Source organism: Dermacentor andersoni, chromosome 1, assembly GCF_023375885.2.
Source record: "Dermacentor andersoni chromosome 1, qqDerAnde1_hic_scaffold, whole genome shotgun sequence".
Taxonomy (NCBI): domain Eukaryota; kingdom Metazoa; phylum Arthropoda; class Arachnida; order Ixodida; family Ixodidae; genus Dermacentor; species Dermacentor andersoni.
This window is the reverse complement of record NC_092814.1, coordinates 146,808,741-146,826,171: the sequence shown is the minus strand read 5'-3', so window position 1 is coordinate 146,826,171 and position 17,431 is coordinate 146,808,741. Positions and strand designations below refer to the sequence as shown.

Genomic DNA, 17,431 nt, shown 5'->3' with positions numbered 1-17,431 from the left:
AAATGGAGAAAAAAAAGGTAGAATGGTTTGGTATTTTTCTGCAAGTCGCATTCAAACTGCATTCGTTAAACAACTAAACTGTGTGTATACCATGTGGTATGCTGCAGGAATGGGCTATAATCTTCTGGCAGATAGTGTAGCAGTGCTGGTGACTGATATTTAGCAATATATTTTTGAAAGTAGGCTGGTAAAACTGAAATTTGCATTGCCAAAGTTCTGGTACTGTACATTGTTATTCTCCAGCAACTATTTGGAAAAACAAATATGCATGCAGTAAAAGCCAGTTCTCTTTGGAAACTGGTAACACGTGTCACCAAGGCAGCAGCACATTTTAGTATCTTCATACCAAAATTCAGGCTTCAATCCTTGTACACTTGTAATTTTGAGGGTGGTAGGTCTGCTGCACACTGGGTGTTTCTGCGGACGCTTACGAATGAAAAAAATTGCCTTTGGCAAAAAGCCCAATTCTAATCCTTGAGCTGGATTGCTGAAATAGGTAGGCATTTGCATAAGAAATTCAAATTAATAATGACTAGTTATAAGTTCACTAATGAAGTTAACTAATTACCTTGCAGTACATATATTGATATTTACAAATTGTAAACGGAGAGTTTGTTAGGCAGATCCACTTCAGCAAAACCTCTGGGTGACACCAGTTTCAAGATATCAGTTCCTGAGCTTTGTGAAGAAATATGTTGGCGGTCCAGTTACTTTTGTAATTCAGTGCATAAAGGGGTGTTTTGTTAGAAAAGTAGATGGAATGAGAGTTCATTTTTACCACAAGTTTGATGGTGCATATCATCAAAATGGTGTCATCCCCAGAATTCTATTTAAGGGGATATGCCTTGCAGTCCAACCGGCTTCGATTTGTAGATCGCAATATGTGCCATAGAATAATAAACATATTTATTCGAATATAGGCGACCTTTTTTTCCCCAAAAACTACCTTAAATGAGCTGTCAACCTATATTAGGGAATGCAGCTAGCAGAGTACCTAGATAATGGAGTTTTCCCCATTGTGCTCTCCGTAAAGCCAGTCTGGAGATTATCTTGACTGGTGTTAAGAAATGCTGCTTATCCAATGCCTAGATGGCACTGAGGGCGACATCGTTTGGGGGTTCCTAGGACACTTGCAAAGCATCTGATGAGGACGGCTTTTCTGGTAGTTTTGATGAGAATGCCACTTGTGGTATTGACTAGCAAGGTTTAGTAGCTGAGGTTAGGTAAATGAAGGTGCTTCAAGTTTTTCAGTTTTCTAAAAAGATGTGGGTCGATTTATATTAACAAAAAATATTTCTCAGTGAGTTCAATATATAGGGGTTGACCTGTATTTATGTTCTACCTATATTTGAGTAAATACAGTAGTTAAAAACCTCATTAGTGAATTTTATTAACTAGTCAATTATGCATTTTCATTTCATATGCAAATAATGTCTGCCTCTTTGAGCAATCCAGCTCAAGGATTAGAATTAGAACAGATTACCTTTAAAAATTTCTAAAGGTCCTTGCAGAAACACCTGTGTGAAAGGCAATGTAGTGGCTATAAAATTTAATAAATTTAATGCAGAAGAGGAAGAGTAACAGCAAGTGCACAGAGGTTTCTGCTTTTTTGACATTCCCCTCTAAAATAATTTTTATTTTAAAAAGCAGTATTTAATTTTTTGCCAGAAAAGTTACAAATCACAACTACTACACGGTGTCAATGCGTGTTTCAATTTGACGGGCTTGCCAGCTCAGGTGACAAGATTCTTTTTATGTAGCTGGTTCAGATGTTAATGTGCTGACTAGAAAGCTCAAAGGCTCTGTCAGAGTGGATGAATCGGGTTGATAAAGGGGACGTGGATGTTTGGTTTCATTCTATGTTTAGTTTTCACTTATTTACTCGTCTTCATGGCTTATCTATATATAATCTCTGCCATTTTTTTAAGTGGCAGGCACAAGTGTAGCATTTGGTAAATGTCAGTAGAGACACAGATTTTTAGGCACCAAAAATGTGAATTTTAGGTGCAATAGGGACCAAAAAGCATTGTAACCTGCCTGCAGACCACATAGTTTTATGTAATGATTGTGTGTAGCCCGTTTTCATGGTAAGAAAACTGACACATCATTAACTTGCGACATCTGGAAAGCAGCAACCATATTGTGCAGCCTATCGCTTCACAGGGCTCTGCTGGGGCACACGAGAGATTGCTTTTTTGTCAGTCCACATATACTGCAGCCAACATGTTTATACATTTGTTCTGACACAATGAGCAGGTAGTATATATTTAAGACACTTTCCTGCTTACAATAACACATTAAGCAGAGCAAGAGTGAAAAACTAAAGATATGTCAGTAAAGCTGCTAAAAGGTTAATAAGAATCTTAAATCCGTGCTAATGAATTGAAGTCAGCAAATTTACCAGTAAGAAAACATTCTTTGAATAGTCTGCGTTGTGTGCCTCTTCTTATCAGAAAATGTTCAGGTTGAAAATGAGTGCACAGCATTGATGGAAGGGAATAGAACATTTTTGTATATTTCAGGGCCTCACAAACCCAGAGATTCTTCAGTGTTCCCTTGTTAAAACCTCTGAAATTTCTGTGAGCAGAAAAAAAGTGTTTTATGTCTAAGGGCGACCGCAGTTTGCATAAGTTTTTTCGACAGCTGCTGCAACATACGTGGGATGCATTAAACTTAGGTTGCGCTGCGACAGATGTGTAGTGATATCAACCCTGGAAGTCACATTTGGTGACTTCCAAGGTTGATTTTTTTTTTATTGCAGATTTAGTATTTAGTCCTTTATTTTGAAAAAAAAAAAAAAAAACTTACCCGCAATGTTTTTAATGACCGTAAAGTGACAAGATTCTTTTACATAGGTAAACATGCATTGTTGATTCATGAATACATATTGTCAATTCGGCTTCGATGAACTTCGGTTTCTCGGACACGTCATCAGTGCTGAAGGCGTCCGACCAGATCCCGAAAAGACAGCAGCTGTTGCGAGGTTCCCGACACCCACAGACAAAAAGTCAGTGCGACGTTTCTTGGGTTTATGCGCATACTACAGAAGATTTGTGGAAAACTTTTCAAACATTGCTGAGCCCCTTACAATACTGACAAGAGATGATCAACCTTTCATGTGGAAAAGCGAACAACAAGACGCCTTTGACGAGTTAAGGAAACGCCTGCAAGCTTCTCCAATCCTTGCCCATTTTGATGAGACAGCCGACACTGAAGTTCATACCGATGCGAGTAACGTCGGCCTCGGTGCCATACTAGTGCAGTGGAATAACGGCCAGGAGAAAGTAATTGCTTATGCCAGCCGTAAGCTCTCGAAAGCAGAGGCAAACTACTCCGCAACCGAGAAAGAGTGCCTTGCAGTCATTTGGGCAATATGTAAATTTCGGCCCTACCTCTATGGTAGACCATTCAGAGCAGTCAGCGATCACCATTCGCTTTGCTGGCTGGCGAATCTCAAGGATCCATCCGGACGACTAGCAAGATGGAGCCTTAGGCTTCAAGAGTATGACATTACTGTCGTATACCGATCCGGGAGGAAACACAGCGATGCCGACTGCTTGTCACGCGCACCCGTCGAGACAACTGTGTCAGAAGAAGAGGATTTCCCGTTCCTTGGCATTGTTGACGCGTCACAAATTGCTCAACAACAACGAGATGACCCGGAATTGCTTCCACTTATACAGCGCCTGGAGGGACTGGACGTTCAACTGCCGCGTATTTTCTCTAGGGGGCTATCCTCGTTCTGTCTGCGAGGAAGTGTCCTCTACAAGAGAAACTTCGGAAACAGCGAGACAAAGTTTTTACTTGTCGTACCCACATCTATGCGAGAAGAAGTTTTGCATGCATGTCACGATGAGCCGACGTCTGGACACATGGGCGTGAGCCGTACAGTCGCTAGGATTCGTCTGAAATACTACTGGCCCAAGTTATTAGCCTCAGTGCAGCACTACGTCAAGACTTGTCGCGAGTGTCAAAGGCGCAAGACTCCATCCGTAAAACCGGCCGGCCTCCTCCAGCCAATAGAGCCACCAAAAGCCCCATTCCAACAAGTCGGTATGGACCTGCTTGGACCCTTCCCAACATCATCTTTAGGCAAAAAGTGGATAGTTGTGGCCACGGACTATCTGACCCGTTACGCAGAAACTGATTCCCTGTACAATGCAACGGCTGTCGAAGTTGCAAAATTCTTTGTCCACAATATCGTGCTCAGGCATGGCGCTCCCGCAGTTGTTATTACCGATCGTGGAACGGCCTTTACTGCGGACCTAATGAAATGCTTGTTGCAAATGACACATACTGATCATAGGAAAACTACGGCGTACCACCCTCAGACAAACGGTTTAACTGAACGCCTTAACAGAACACTGACCGACATGCTTTCGATGTATGTCGACGTTGAACATAGGCTGTGGGACGAAATTTTGCCATACATCACCTTCGCATATAATACGGCCGTTCAGGAAACAACACGAGTCACCCCGTTTGAACTTGTATTCGGCCGAGCAGTAACCACAACTTTGGATGCTATGTTCCCGTTAGATGAAGAAAACCATAACTCATCTGACCTAGATGATTTCTTGCAACGAGCCGAGGAGGCACGACAGATGGCAAGGTACCGAATACGCCGCCAACAACGCATCGACTCCAGCCGGTACAACCAGCGCCGTAGTGAAGCTCATTACCAGCCCGGTGACAAGGTGTGGGTATGGACCCCAGTGCGACGCCGTGGACTATCTGAAAAGCTTCTGTGCCGATACTTCGGCCCTTACGAAATACTTCGTCGTATAAGCGACGTCACTTACGAAGTGAAATCCGCTGGACACGAGAGCCCAAGACGGCGCAACTCCACGGAAGTTGTGCATGTTGTCCGCATGAAACCCTACCAGGAGAGGTCATGACCAACAACAACAACAACAAAAAAAAAAGTGAGAGCCCACAGGAACCCCTACTTCCTCTCACGCATCGGGCCGATGCGGCAAGGAGGGGGATAATGCCACGACAAACTTGGTGACATTCAAGTTGCGCGCCCTTTGCATTGGGCACTGTGCACGCCATACAGTGGTGTTGTTCAGCAACAACAGGAAGCGATCTTCGTGGCACGGGCAGCCAGTTGGACCCGGCTCGCATGCGGCACGCGCCCGAGGTGTCACGCGAGAAGAAGAGGAAGATGTTTCGAGCCCAGTTGGAGAACGCGACTGCCGCGGATTCCTGCACGACCGCAGTGACTTTTACTTGTGGGCACAAGTTCGCCTTTAATAAATATCCTTGTTTTACTAACATCGTTACAATATGGACTTGCATAAGTGCTTGTAATAAGAATAAAAAAAGTAGATACACTGAAATACATAGATTCTGGTTCGGCACTTGGGCAGTAGTCCGCATATAAGGAATCGCCGCTCGACTCACTTGCAGAAGAGCAACCGGTGCCCACGTTCATAGTATTGTCGAACCATATATATGAGCACACACAAGAAAACCCTGTGGTTGTGCACCAATCAGAAAAACCCAGAAAGTCAAACTTGCAGTTATCCTTCATCCTGTCACCACTGAGGGGCAATCAGTTTTTGCGAGTCTTAAGAAACACAGGCGTGGCAGCATTGTTCATATATTACAGCTTCGTTTGTAGTACCAGCACCCACCTGTGAATAAATGTAACTGCACCGCTGTGAGCAATAAACAAGCAAGCATATAGCAATGACCTTTTGAGAGATCAGAAACCATAGACATCAGTTTTTGCGAGCACGGCAAACAGAAACAGCCCATGAGGCGAAACCAAAATTAACCGCTGTGGAATTATAAAACCGAGAGACTATGGAGCGAAAAAAAAAAAAAAATTATTGTATCCACACAGGTTCGCAGCTCGTGCTGGGCAATAGAGAAACTTGATGCGTTTTTCAAACATGCAGACAGCGTCGTAAATATATCGCACCAACCATTTGGGACTTGTTCATGGCTGTGTATATCTTACGTCTTTGACACACAAAGGGTTAAGTGCTTTTTGTATATCATCATCATCATGATCAACATCATCCTATTTTACATCCACTGCAGAACGAAGACATCTCCCTGTGATCTCCAATTACCCCTGTCCTGTGCCAACCGATCCTAACTAGCGCCTGCGAATTTCCTAATGTCATCGCCCCACCTAGTCTTCTGCCATCCTCGACTGCACTTTCCTTCTCTTGGCATCCATTCTGTAACGCTAATGATCCGCCGGTTATCTAACCTATGCATTACATGACCTGCCCAGCTCCATTTTATTTTCTCTTAATATCAGTTGGAATATCGGCTATCCCCGTTTGCTCTTTGAACCACACCGCCCTCTGTCTCTTAACCTTACGCCTATCATTCTTTGTTCCATCGCTCTTTGCGCGGTCCTCAACTTGTTCTCAAGCTTCTTTGTCATTCTCCAAGTCTCTGCCCCATACGGCAGCACTGGTAAAACGCACCGATTGTGTGCCTCCCTTTTCAGCGATAATGGTAAGCTTCCAGTCAGGGGCTTGCATTGTCTGCCATATGCAATCCGACCCATTTTTATTCACTGAATTTCCTTCTAATGATTAGTGTTCCCTGCAAGTAATTTACCTAGGAAAACATACTTCTTCACAGACTCTAGAGGCTGACTGGTGATACTGAACTTTTCTTCCCTAAACAGCTATTGATCATTATCTTTGTCTTAGGCATGTTAATAAACCCCCCTCTTACACTCTATCTGTTAAGGTCCTCAATCATTTGTTGTAACTCGTCCCCAGTGTCGCTGAACAGGACAGTGTCATCTGCAAACCGAAGGTTGCCGAGATATTCGCCGCTGATCCTCACTCCTAACCCTTCCCACCCGCCGTGGTTGCTCAGTGGCTATGGTGTTGGGCTGCTGAGCACGAGGTCGCGGGATCGAATCCCGGCCACGGCGGCCGCATTTCGATGGGGGCGAAATGCGAAAACACCTGTGTACTTAGATTTAGGTGCACGTTAAAGAACCCCAGGTGGTCGAAATTTCCGGAGTCCCCCACTACGGCGTGCCTCATAATCAGAAAGTGGTTTGGCACGTAAAACCCCATAATTTAATAATTAACCCTTCCCAGTTTGATAGCTTGAATACTTCTTCCAAGCACGCAGTGAATAGCATTGGAGAGATTGTGCCTCCTTGTCTGACCGCTTTCTTTATAGGTATCTTCCTACTTGTGGAGAATCAGCTGTACTTGAACTTTATTTTGTGCAAAGTGTTTCTCATTTTATGACATGTTGGAACACAATAGCATGTATCTCCTTACCTGCACTTATTTACATAAAAAGTGCAGGGGAGGGGCCGAGCTTATTGCTTTTGATGAACCACCATCGGCAGATCGTCTCTATGACTACGTAGGAGTGGAGGTGCTGAAAAATGGAACCATGTAACTACAGTCGACAGTACTTCCAGTGTACTTTGCATGCTTTGACCTAACACATGGGCAGTGCATTTAAATAGTCAAGTCTTTCCAAGCTACATTCTATCTTACACCATTTTCGAAATGCTGCACCTTTGTCTCTAAATCTCCACCTTCAGTGTAACATGGAGGTGCGTGTCCACTGCTGAATGAGACTTTTGGTGATCGTTTTTTTCTCGCATCGCTAACCAGTGTCAGGCAGATGGTGAGAGGTCCTCAAAAGCTCAAATTACATTGACAGCGCAAGCATTTATTTGCTAGCTTGCATTGCAATTACCAACACTGTCTGCCAATGCTGCCACCTTCTTTGGGAAGAAGTAAGGAAATGGGCTTGTGTAGCAAAGAGGGCCTTAAAAAGCATTTTTAGGTGCTAAAAGCAAAAGTGAGCATATATAGCCACTATAAAATGGTGCCAAACTATCTCATTTGATACTCTTGCACTAATAGGGTGGGGCACTGACTTCGAGAAGCAGGCATTTGCCTATAATTGATTCAGCAATGCAGGGGCTAAATCTGATGTCAGTGTTGTTGTGAGCCGATTTATGTTGGTTATTTCATGATTCAAGTCTTGCGTGTAGTAATCTGAGGGTGCTGCACATAGTCACCTTTGAGGCTTCCAGGGTGTGGAGGTCTTTTAGGATCTTCTCTTTTTTTTTTGCCATGCCTGGCCATTGGCTATCGAAAGAGTAATTTTTGCAGACAAGCTGAGTGACATTGACAGTGACAGTCAGCCTGGCCTTACAGATTGCTCGGTTCACATTGCTTCATTTTGAAATAATTCGCATCAGTAAATGTGTTGTTTATAAAGGAGACGTTTAAGAAACTTTTTATAACTGTCATTTCTGCTCCAGTTATTTTCTCAAGTCGGAGACCTAATTACAAAAATAAGGAAAATTGCAGCACACAAACTGGAGTTAGACTGTTAAAGTTGCCAAGCACAAAAAAAGTGAGGGGAGAGGGGGATATTAGTGAAATTTTGCATTTTGCTGCATTAGGATCAGCAGTATTGTTAATCTGACCGCTTAAGTAGGTTTGCAGAATTGAAGAGCAATGAACATTATTCTACATGTATTTCTGTGAAAAAAATTGCTGGACAAGTGGTTCATTTTTATGGTCATACAAATCCTAACCAGTTAAGTAGGTCACAAGTTATCCTTCAGTGGGAAATATGCGGAATGCAATGTAGAGAGCATTGGGTGACATTACTCCTGATCCAGGTGCTGGATTGATCATAGTATGCATTCACATTTTAGTTTAGTGCATTTCAAGTGCCCATTCACAGTTAAATAACAGCGTGTTGTCATCCACTGGGATTATAAGGATGGTTTGCTGCCTTGGTGCATTTTCAAGGTTTCATGAAAGAATACAGAGTAGGAAGAAGCCATTGTAAAGTGAATTTCAGCGTAATTTTCTGTCCACAGGCTTGACAAATGGTGTGAATGGAGTGGTGGTCAACAGCAGCAACAGCAGCAGCAGTAGTCACCACAAGTCATCTGACAAGCATAACCACAGTAGCAGCAGCAGCAGCAAGCACCATAAAAGCAGCAAAGAACATAAAGATGACCATCACAAGCACAAAGACAAGCACAAGGATAAGCACAAGGATAAGGACAGGGAAAAGGAAAGGGAAAAGGAAAAATCTTCCTCTGGGTAAGCAGATGGTATTTTCTACTCTCTTCATTTTGTTTTCCTGCTAGTATGCAAGTAGGCTCAAAGCAGGGATTTTTGTGTGAACTAATTAGTGCTGGATATCCAACCAATCGGGTTGCATGCAAGCAGATTGAACAAGGCTTTTTTTTTTATTCTTGTTCCATGTAGAGCTTGTAGCAAAGGATGCTTTTCTAACTTAAATGGCCTGCAGCAATGTCAATGCACTTAGGTATTGACAGATCAAGGTCAATTTGGCTCTCCTTTAAACCATTTTATGTGTAGTTCTGTTTATAATGTTACGAAACAGCATTAAATTGTGAGTGTATAGTTCCATGCAGCGTACTGTAACCATAACGTGCAAGATAAAGACAGGGACATAGTGCTGCTAAAAACTGAAGGTTTATAGCATCTTCTCAATATAAATACCATGTGCAATATGCCCTCAGTTTATTGCTTGCGGTCATCTGTACCATCTGTATAAAAATGCAATTTGCAGTGAGTTTTCAGTTGTTAGTAGTGAAATCTCTGGCTGTGCTGTACTGTACAGAATGCCATACCAACTAAAATAGCCCGTCAGTCGGCTCTTTTGTGAATTTCCACCCTGTACTTCATATCGTAGTAAAGTTGGGAAGGTGGGGCAGTGTTTTAATGCTGAAAAATTGGATGTCTTTTAAGAGCTGATTTGGCAAATAAAAGTTGCAGCCACTGCTTATTTAAGCCTAAATGATGCTGCATTGCTCACAGGCCCAGTGGCAGCGCCTCGTCTTCCTCTGCAAAACACAAAGAGGGCCATCATTTGTCGTCATCCTCCAAAGGACATTCCAGTGGCAAGGAGCACAAATCATCTTCCTCCTCTTCATCCAAACCCAAAGATGCTCTTTCTTCATCATCGTCTGTTTATAAGGGTACAGAGGTCAAGAAGGAGTCCTCTGCTAGCAAGGAAAGTAAAGCATCATCAGAGTCCAAGCACAAGGACAGCAGCAGCAAAGACAAGGATAGGCACAAGGACAAGCATAAAGAGCATAAGGATAAAGACAAGCACAGGGACAAAGTGAGTAAGCTCCTGCTGCCTGTTTCATACTTTGTGTATTTAGGGAGCCAAACCACAATTCTTGCCTGCTTTGAAATATTAGCATTACTGTTTCCTGTTGTGGTCTCTTGCTGTTCAAAGGCAGGCAGGGTTAATGTCTGTTTTGTGTGGGTAAGCATAAGGCTATTGGGGGTACAAAGTGCTTTTTGGTCTGGTGTGTGCACAAGGGGAAGCCATGGAGGTCTTGCAAATGTGGATAGTTGCATTAATCGAAAAGTGACTGTTTCGGATTGGTTGCTTGCCGGAGTCTCTGCATTTTTCAGCTGCATTTTTTGGGGCCTTTTTTTGGTATGGCTGAGAAGTGCAAAGCAAATTGCCAGTATGCCACACAACTATAAGAATAACGCAGACTGGGCTGGCGCATTATGGTTGAACACGATAGAGTTCAGAACAACCAATGTTGTGAGGTAACATGAGAATCTGAAACTGCACTCGAAAGGAACACTGTAGGCTAAATATTGTTTTATAGATGCTGATGTTGAAAATAGGCATTTATAGGCCCTAATGCCAGAAAGAGGCATATATAGACATTATAAAAACGGTACAAAACATTTTCTTAGTCAGTTCCTGCTCATATGCAGTCGACAACCGATAATTGGGACTCTGCGGAGAATGCAAGTCAAAACTATAGAATGTATGAAAAAAGCTAATGTATAAAAAATATATCATTTTACAGTAATACCTCAGTAACTCAAGTATCAAAACCGGAAAAAATTTTGAGTTAAGTGAAGTCGCAGAAATTGCAGTGAAAAGTCAAGTTCTTTCAAAAAAATTACCGCTACTGACAAGCTTTTCAAGAAGAGCTTTTAAACTGGCTCTTCGTAAAGGTTTCAAAGAAAAAATAAAAACATACCAGAGATATCATCGAGCTATTTTGCGGCACTGCTATTGTGTTCATTGCATTAAATGTGTGTAAGGGTGGTCTGCTTTGTAGTAGCACTTGGACCTGGAAAGGCGTCCTTGAGCTGTTTCACACATCGCGTGAGCCGATTGTTCCCACTGCTGCACTTAACTTTATTTTGCAATAAGCGAACTATGTTTCCAGTTTCAGCTGATGTTCGTACCTTTCAAGGTCTTTCATCGTCGCCACCGTCCTCTCCGTTTGTAGCCATCCCAGCGATTTCAGAGTCAGTAAATTCACCTGTCACCGGTACATCCTGCTCGCATAGCGCATACTCAAGAATGCTCATGTCACATTCTACTACGCAACACACGCAGTGTGGACTTGCAGAGAATGGTGCCACAGAAAATGATGGGAGAATTCACGACTGCGTACTCTGTGAGCGGGTTGTACTGGAACGCACGCCGCATGTGCGTTTTTGTTCTACATTGCGTAGCATAAAAATTCAGTGCAGCGTGCTCCGCATAAAATAAAATTAAAACTGAAATCGCACTTCTGATGATAAGTCACGTGCATTGCATAAAGCAAACAAAACAAACTGCATCAAGCATGCTATTTCGCAGGGCCTGCCTCTGCACGCGTCTCTCCCATCACATGACGTGCCACATGGTTGCTTGATGAAGTTGTTATGCTGCCAGGTTCAGACTTCACATTTGGGGAAAGCATCCGCTTTGTGGTAGGTGTGATTAAGATGTGGCAGCATCGCGCGAAGCTTGTTTAACGGTCCGATGGCAGAGTTTTTGTTCGACACTCAGTCAAGATTTCGAGATATCTGCAATTTGGCCCAAAAATAGTTTGAGATAAAGGGCCGTAAATATATGACACGTATAAGAAATGGTTCAGTGCCGCGGAAAATTTCAACTTGGCTTCTACACCACACCGCGACGCATTGTCCCAGCCGCTGGCCCAGTGCGCTATCGCCATTCGAGCAACATAACAAAGGTAGAGACAGTGCGTTGCACTGTCCCACTGCAGGTTATAGCAATTCAGACGATTTTTCGAGATATGCGAGTTCGAGTTAACGAGGTATTGCTGTATTTACGTCTTAAGGCACCTGTGCCAGGATGAAGTCGTTGATGTGTTGCTGTGCGCACTTCCGCTTACGTGCAACCAACACCGCCTGTCTTTATGCCAGTGCGGTGTTGTCACTGTACACGGATTAAAGAACGGCAAAGGCTCCAGTCAGGTGTACATGTGAAGGCTCTGGAGCAAAGTGCAAATCATCATCATCCGAATCAGGATTGCTGTTCAACAGTGGGAGAACTTGCTCTATTATTTCGTCATCGTTAAGTTCGGCACATGGTGACACCACATTGTCGACATTTGAAAAGTCTTTGTGGTGTATTTGCTGTGTTTCGTCGTCATCGGCATGGACTGCGAGGTCACCATTGCTGCCATTTGACATGGCCTGTGTGTAACTTCACGAGGAAGACTTCATGGAGCCAGCGAAGTGCTGTCTGGAATGCAAACTAAACAAACAAGCATAGAATGGCGGAGCGCTGTCCGGAAGGCAAACTCAACAAACAGAATAGCGACAGCCGGCCATGTGCGGGGGTGCTGGAATAGGATGTGTTGATCGCGATGCTGATGCAGCCTCACAATTCAAGCAAAGCCTCAGAGATCACCCTCTAGCATGTAATCTCGAGGCCTTAGTTGAGGTCTCGTCGAGGTTGCTAGAGGAGATAATGGCGGCAGAGTCTACGTATGCTACAGCTATGGATGGAGTCCGGATAACCGAATGTAGAGCTGGAGGCTGTCCAATATATTGGTTGTGTTTACACATTTAAGTCTATGGGGCCATTGGCAGTGCTGCAAAGTTGTTCGAATTACCAAGCATGTCGAGGTTACTGGTCCGGTTTATTGGTCAGCGATTGTAATGAAAAGGGTTGATTGTGAAGCAAGGAACAAAATAGGCACATGCCTAAAATCCAGTCTTAGTAATGCAGCAGCCCTAACAAAATTGCCAACATAATCAGAAACGGCTCCACAGCAGCAGTGTTTGCACGAAAAGGAAACAACAGAGGGAGTCTCGCTGAAAATGTGCTATAGAAATTTCATTGATCCAATTTTCCTACAAAAGCCTAGTCTACAGCAGTATGAAGTTGTTGCTTATAAGTTCTCTAAGGTGCTTTGACAGAAAACTATGTTTATAAAATTGCTTCCAAACAAATGTATAATCTGCTCTATGCAGGCTCAGCACTAGTTTTGTGAGAGTTCTGCCTCACAAATATTAAACACAGCTTTAATATGGCCCCTATACATGTCCCAGATACTTTCATGGTCCGACAATTTGTCAGCCATTCAGGTGCAATGCTGTGCTCACTTAAATACCACGAAGTCACGAGATTTCATTCGGAATCGCGAAATAAAATTTCATCCTTATGAGTGTTCTGCGTCTGGTTGGTACTTTAATGTACTTGACCTCACATGACATTATGCCTGAAAAATGACATGCACACACAATTCTGGCCTGAAAATGTTATGGACAGTGGTGGTTCAGTGTTCAAATAATTAGGGTGGGGGGTGGACTTGCACAGTGTGCATTCATATTACTTGTGTTCTTTTTGCAGGAGCGTGAAAAGCATAAGAGCTCAACGGAGAAGCATCGGGACAGCACATCTCCAGTGAAGATTAAGCAGGAAGTGGTCACTCCGAAAAAGCCTAGTTCAGAAAGTATGTCCCCACCTCCTGTAAAGGTCAAGACAGAAGTGTCATCGCCACCCCACCCTCCTGCTCCACGGATGACTCTTGAGACCGAGACTGTTGACATCAGTGAGATCAAGGGCGAGGTGCTCAGCGATGATGATATGCCACTGGTGTGTCCTTTTTTTGACATTTTACAGCATAGTTATTTGCATTCGAGTCTGGGAATTCTTGTTTGGCAAGAAGGGTTGGCATAATGTAACAATTCCTTTCAGTGGGTTCTACTCATTTAGCATCCATTGCTCACAACAGGGCTACCCTGGTATTACATAGGCATAGTGCTGCTGGGTCCAGTGATGAGGCATCAAAAGGAAAATAATTGTAGTGGGATTGCTGCATTATCTCTGCCAAAGTTACAGCTGTGAATGTGCATGAGGTGTTCTTGCCAACTTATGCAAGCTGTGATGGTGCTTACTCATTTCCCTTACATTTCTGTGTTCGCTGTGTCATCTGGGTCGATATCATGTATGTACCCACTCTCATTTATTCATACGTGCTGGGAATCGCCGACTATACAAGGTGTTCTCTGATCACCTTATGCACTCCTTCAGAATCTGAAGCTAATATGGGGATCATATTCAGCTGTACAGTCGAGCCCACTCATAACACCGGTTCTAACAATATATCGGTTATAACAATGAGAAGCTACTGTACCATAAACTTTTGTATGTTTTCCATGGTGAAATAACCTGATTACTACAATGCCCCGACGCCGCATTATCGGTTTTAATGGTGAAGTCTGGCTGCTAGGTGTCCGAGCTGAAAGGTAGGGAAATTTGAAATCTTTGAAAAAAGGAAAATTAGAAATTCGAGCTGCTGCACGATGGCCTACTGCTCCAACAGCCGCCGCGCTCATTTTCCAGCCTTCTCCGTGCGGCTCTCTCCTGTTGCCCTTCAACCCCTCCGAACAAGAATGGGCTGCGCCCATAGCTCTACACCGTGCCACCCTCCGAAACACGAATAGACCGCGCGAACTGCGCTACTCCCAGATTGCTCGCATGTTGATTGTTGCATGTTGCATAAAGTTAGTTCTTTATTCTATGGCTGGCTCTTCATTCAGTGCAGTTCTGAGGAAGCATGGAAGCAATGACTGAGGAAGCATGGAAGTAGCATGTAGCCGGCAGTCGATTTGAACGCATAAAACTAGAGCTACCGGGAAATAGCAACACGTGAGCGGTGCATAGAATAAAGAACATACTAGCGGCGTCTGCTCTTCAATGAACTATCAATACTCCCTGCAAGCGCCGCCGTTCTGGGGGTGCCACCATGAATCGAACAGTGGCACTTCCATCGGCTATCGACACCCCCCCGTGAGTGTTGTGTGCGCTGTAAAACCCTAAAAAATGTTGAAAAACCCTTCCGAAAAGTGAACAAATGTGCGGGATAGCGAAAACTATGGGTATGGCCATAGAGCAAACACAAAATTGTAACTACATTGTAGCTCCCCCGATATCTCGTTGGTCTTGCTTTTTTGGCGGTTCCATGTTTTGGTTTCGATTGTAAGTCGACTCCCCCACTTCAGATTTCCAAATAAAAAAAAAAATAGCTCGACTTACAATCGTGTAAATACAGTAGTTTTCTCGCATCAGCTTTGCCACCCCCTATTTTGATGTTTTCATGCAACTCGGTTATAACAGTTATCTGTTATAACAATGGAATTTTCGAGGCACTTGGATATTTTTTAAGTGGGTTCGACTGTATTGACAAAGTGTCGCAGGAGCAATATTCTACAAATAGCTCTGAATGTATGCCATGCCTCCTTGGGTGGACATTGGTCAATCACAACTGTGCCTTCAGATAAAAATATTTTCTACATTCAATTACAAAGCTCTTCTATTTACTTAAGATGCAACATGTTGGTTTTTGTGTTGTCTGAAAAGGCATTCATCATGTGGCACTAACAGCATGCAGCTCTGGGCGCATTACATTGCCGCAATTGCAGACACGTGAAAAGCATGCTGCAAATATTTAAATGTATGCAACTGTACCAGCTTTTTTTTGCTCTGATTGCAGCATGTGAAATGGCCTTCACAGGTCTTGGAAGGATCCAAATCCAGAAAGAAAACTAATAATTGCTTCAACATGCCCCTATTTAGTGACGATTTGCACTAGATTGTACTTATTCTGCTCATCAATTTTCATCCAACTGCAGTTGGTGCAGCGCTTGGCAACTATTTTGGAGTGGCTTCACTGAGCTTAACAGTGAAGGCCTTGTGACCTGCTTCAGTACGACAGCAGTGGTCCAATGGTTGTCTTTGTCCGAGAATACATGCTTTGTCATGGTTGAGCCCATGTGCTTTTATTCTGTCATAAGCGAGTTGGTAGACAGCCTTGCTCGTAATCCAGTAGTGTAACCTCGTTAAACCGTAGTTGGCCGGAGCTCGGAAAAAGTATGTACTAAACGGTAGTACTGCTTAACCAAAATAGCATGAGATAGCCCACTTCCCTGTCAAAAACGTAACTCCGTGAGAGCGCGATGAAAGGGCAAAAACATGCAGTATTTATTCATTTCGCGCAATAAAAGCCTGTCGTTTTCGTTTGATGCCACGGCGGCCTAGCAGCGACCACGGCGGCCTCAAATTTACTGAAGCTGTGAGCTAGCTTTTCAGCCAGAATCCTCTTCTCGGCAAACACTTGCATGGCAGATTCCTCGTTCAGTTGCATATCCTCCGTGCACGGGCACGGTAGCACTGCAGAAGTTGCGGGGCGTCTATTTCATTCCGGGGTGCTGTTCTTGTCGCGATGATTTCATCCTTTATACTTTAGGCACGTTACCTTAGGCATGACAATAGCTAGGCTGTGCGAGAAAGTGAGGGCAATGTAAGCGATTCTTTATAGAAATGGATAAACGTTCGGGGAAGAAAAATGCTTCCACATTCTGGCAGTGAAGTTGTACAGGGTACCAGAGGAAAAGAGCGTTGCTTCAACAAAACCTCGAGCTACAACAGGAAGCACCCGTAGCCATAGTCATGCAGGAAACTGGTAAAGCCCCTGTTGATTATCGGGTTACCAAAGCTTTGACAGCGGCAAGGGGATAAATTTCGAGTCGCCACCTTTGTAAAGCGAAACATTGCAACCATAGTCCATGATGTCTCCCCAAGAGAGGCAGAGGCTGTTCTCGTTGAGATTATCACAAGAAAGAAAAATAGAAATAGCATATTCCTGCTGAATTTGTACAGCACACCCAGGCAGAAGAAAATTACATTCATTACTTTATTCCGCATAGCACTCAGAGCCGCGGATGGGAGACCTCTCATCATTATGGGAGACGTCAACGCAGTTCACGAGGAAGGGCGATATACATACAGAGACCCCAAAGGTAGACGAATTTGGGAGGATATACAAATGCTAGGGCTTACTCTACATACTAACCCATGCGTCCCTACGCACACAGGCAACAGTATAACCGGGGATACTGCACCCGACCTCACGATAAGCCATATGGCGGGAATAGTAATCTGGAGAAGCACAGGACAAAATCTAGGCAGCAACCACTTTATTATTTCGCTCACGCTAGGAAAAGGTGTCAAGACTCGCCTCATCAAACAGCCGAAATTAGTGGGGTGGGATAAATTCAGAGAGATAAGAAAGGAGGCCTCACTGCAGGATGATATCTACAATATTGACGAGTGGACACACCTCCTTAACATGCACATAGGGCAA

The 17,431-nt window shown here is 43.7% G+C and overlaps 1 protein-coding gene across 1 annotated transcript in view; it reads left to right on the top strand.

The window, feature by feature from the left end:
• LOC126544835 (DNA topoisomerase I, mitochondrial-like) overlaps positions 1–17,431 on the top strand; it is a 91,834-nt gene that overhangs the window by 4,546 nt on the left and 69,857 nt on the right. The window contains exons 3-5 of the mRNA XM_050192331.3: positions 8,846–9,074; positions 9,819–10,125; positions 13,636–13,881. Coding sequence (XP_050048288.2) covers positions 8,846–9,074; positions 9,819–10,125; positions 13,636–13,881 — 782 coding nt within the window. The remainder of the gene's footprint in view (positions 1–8,845; positions 9,075–9,818; positions 10,126–13,635; positions 13,882–17,431) is intronic.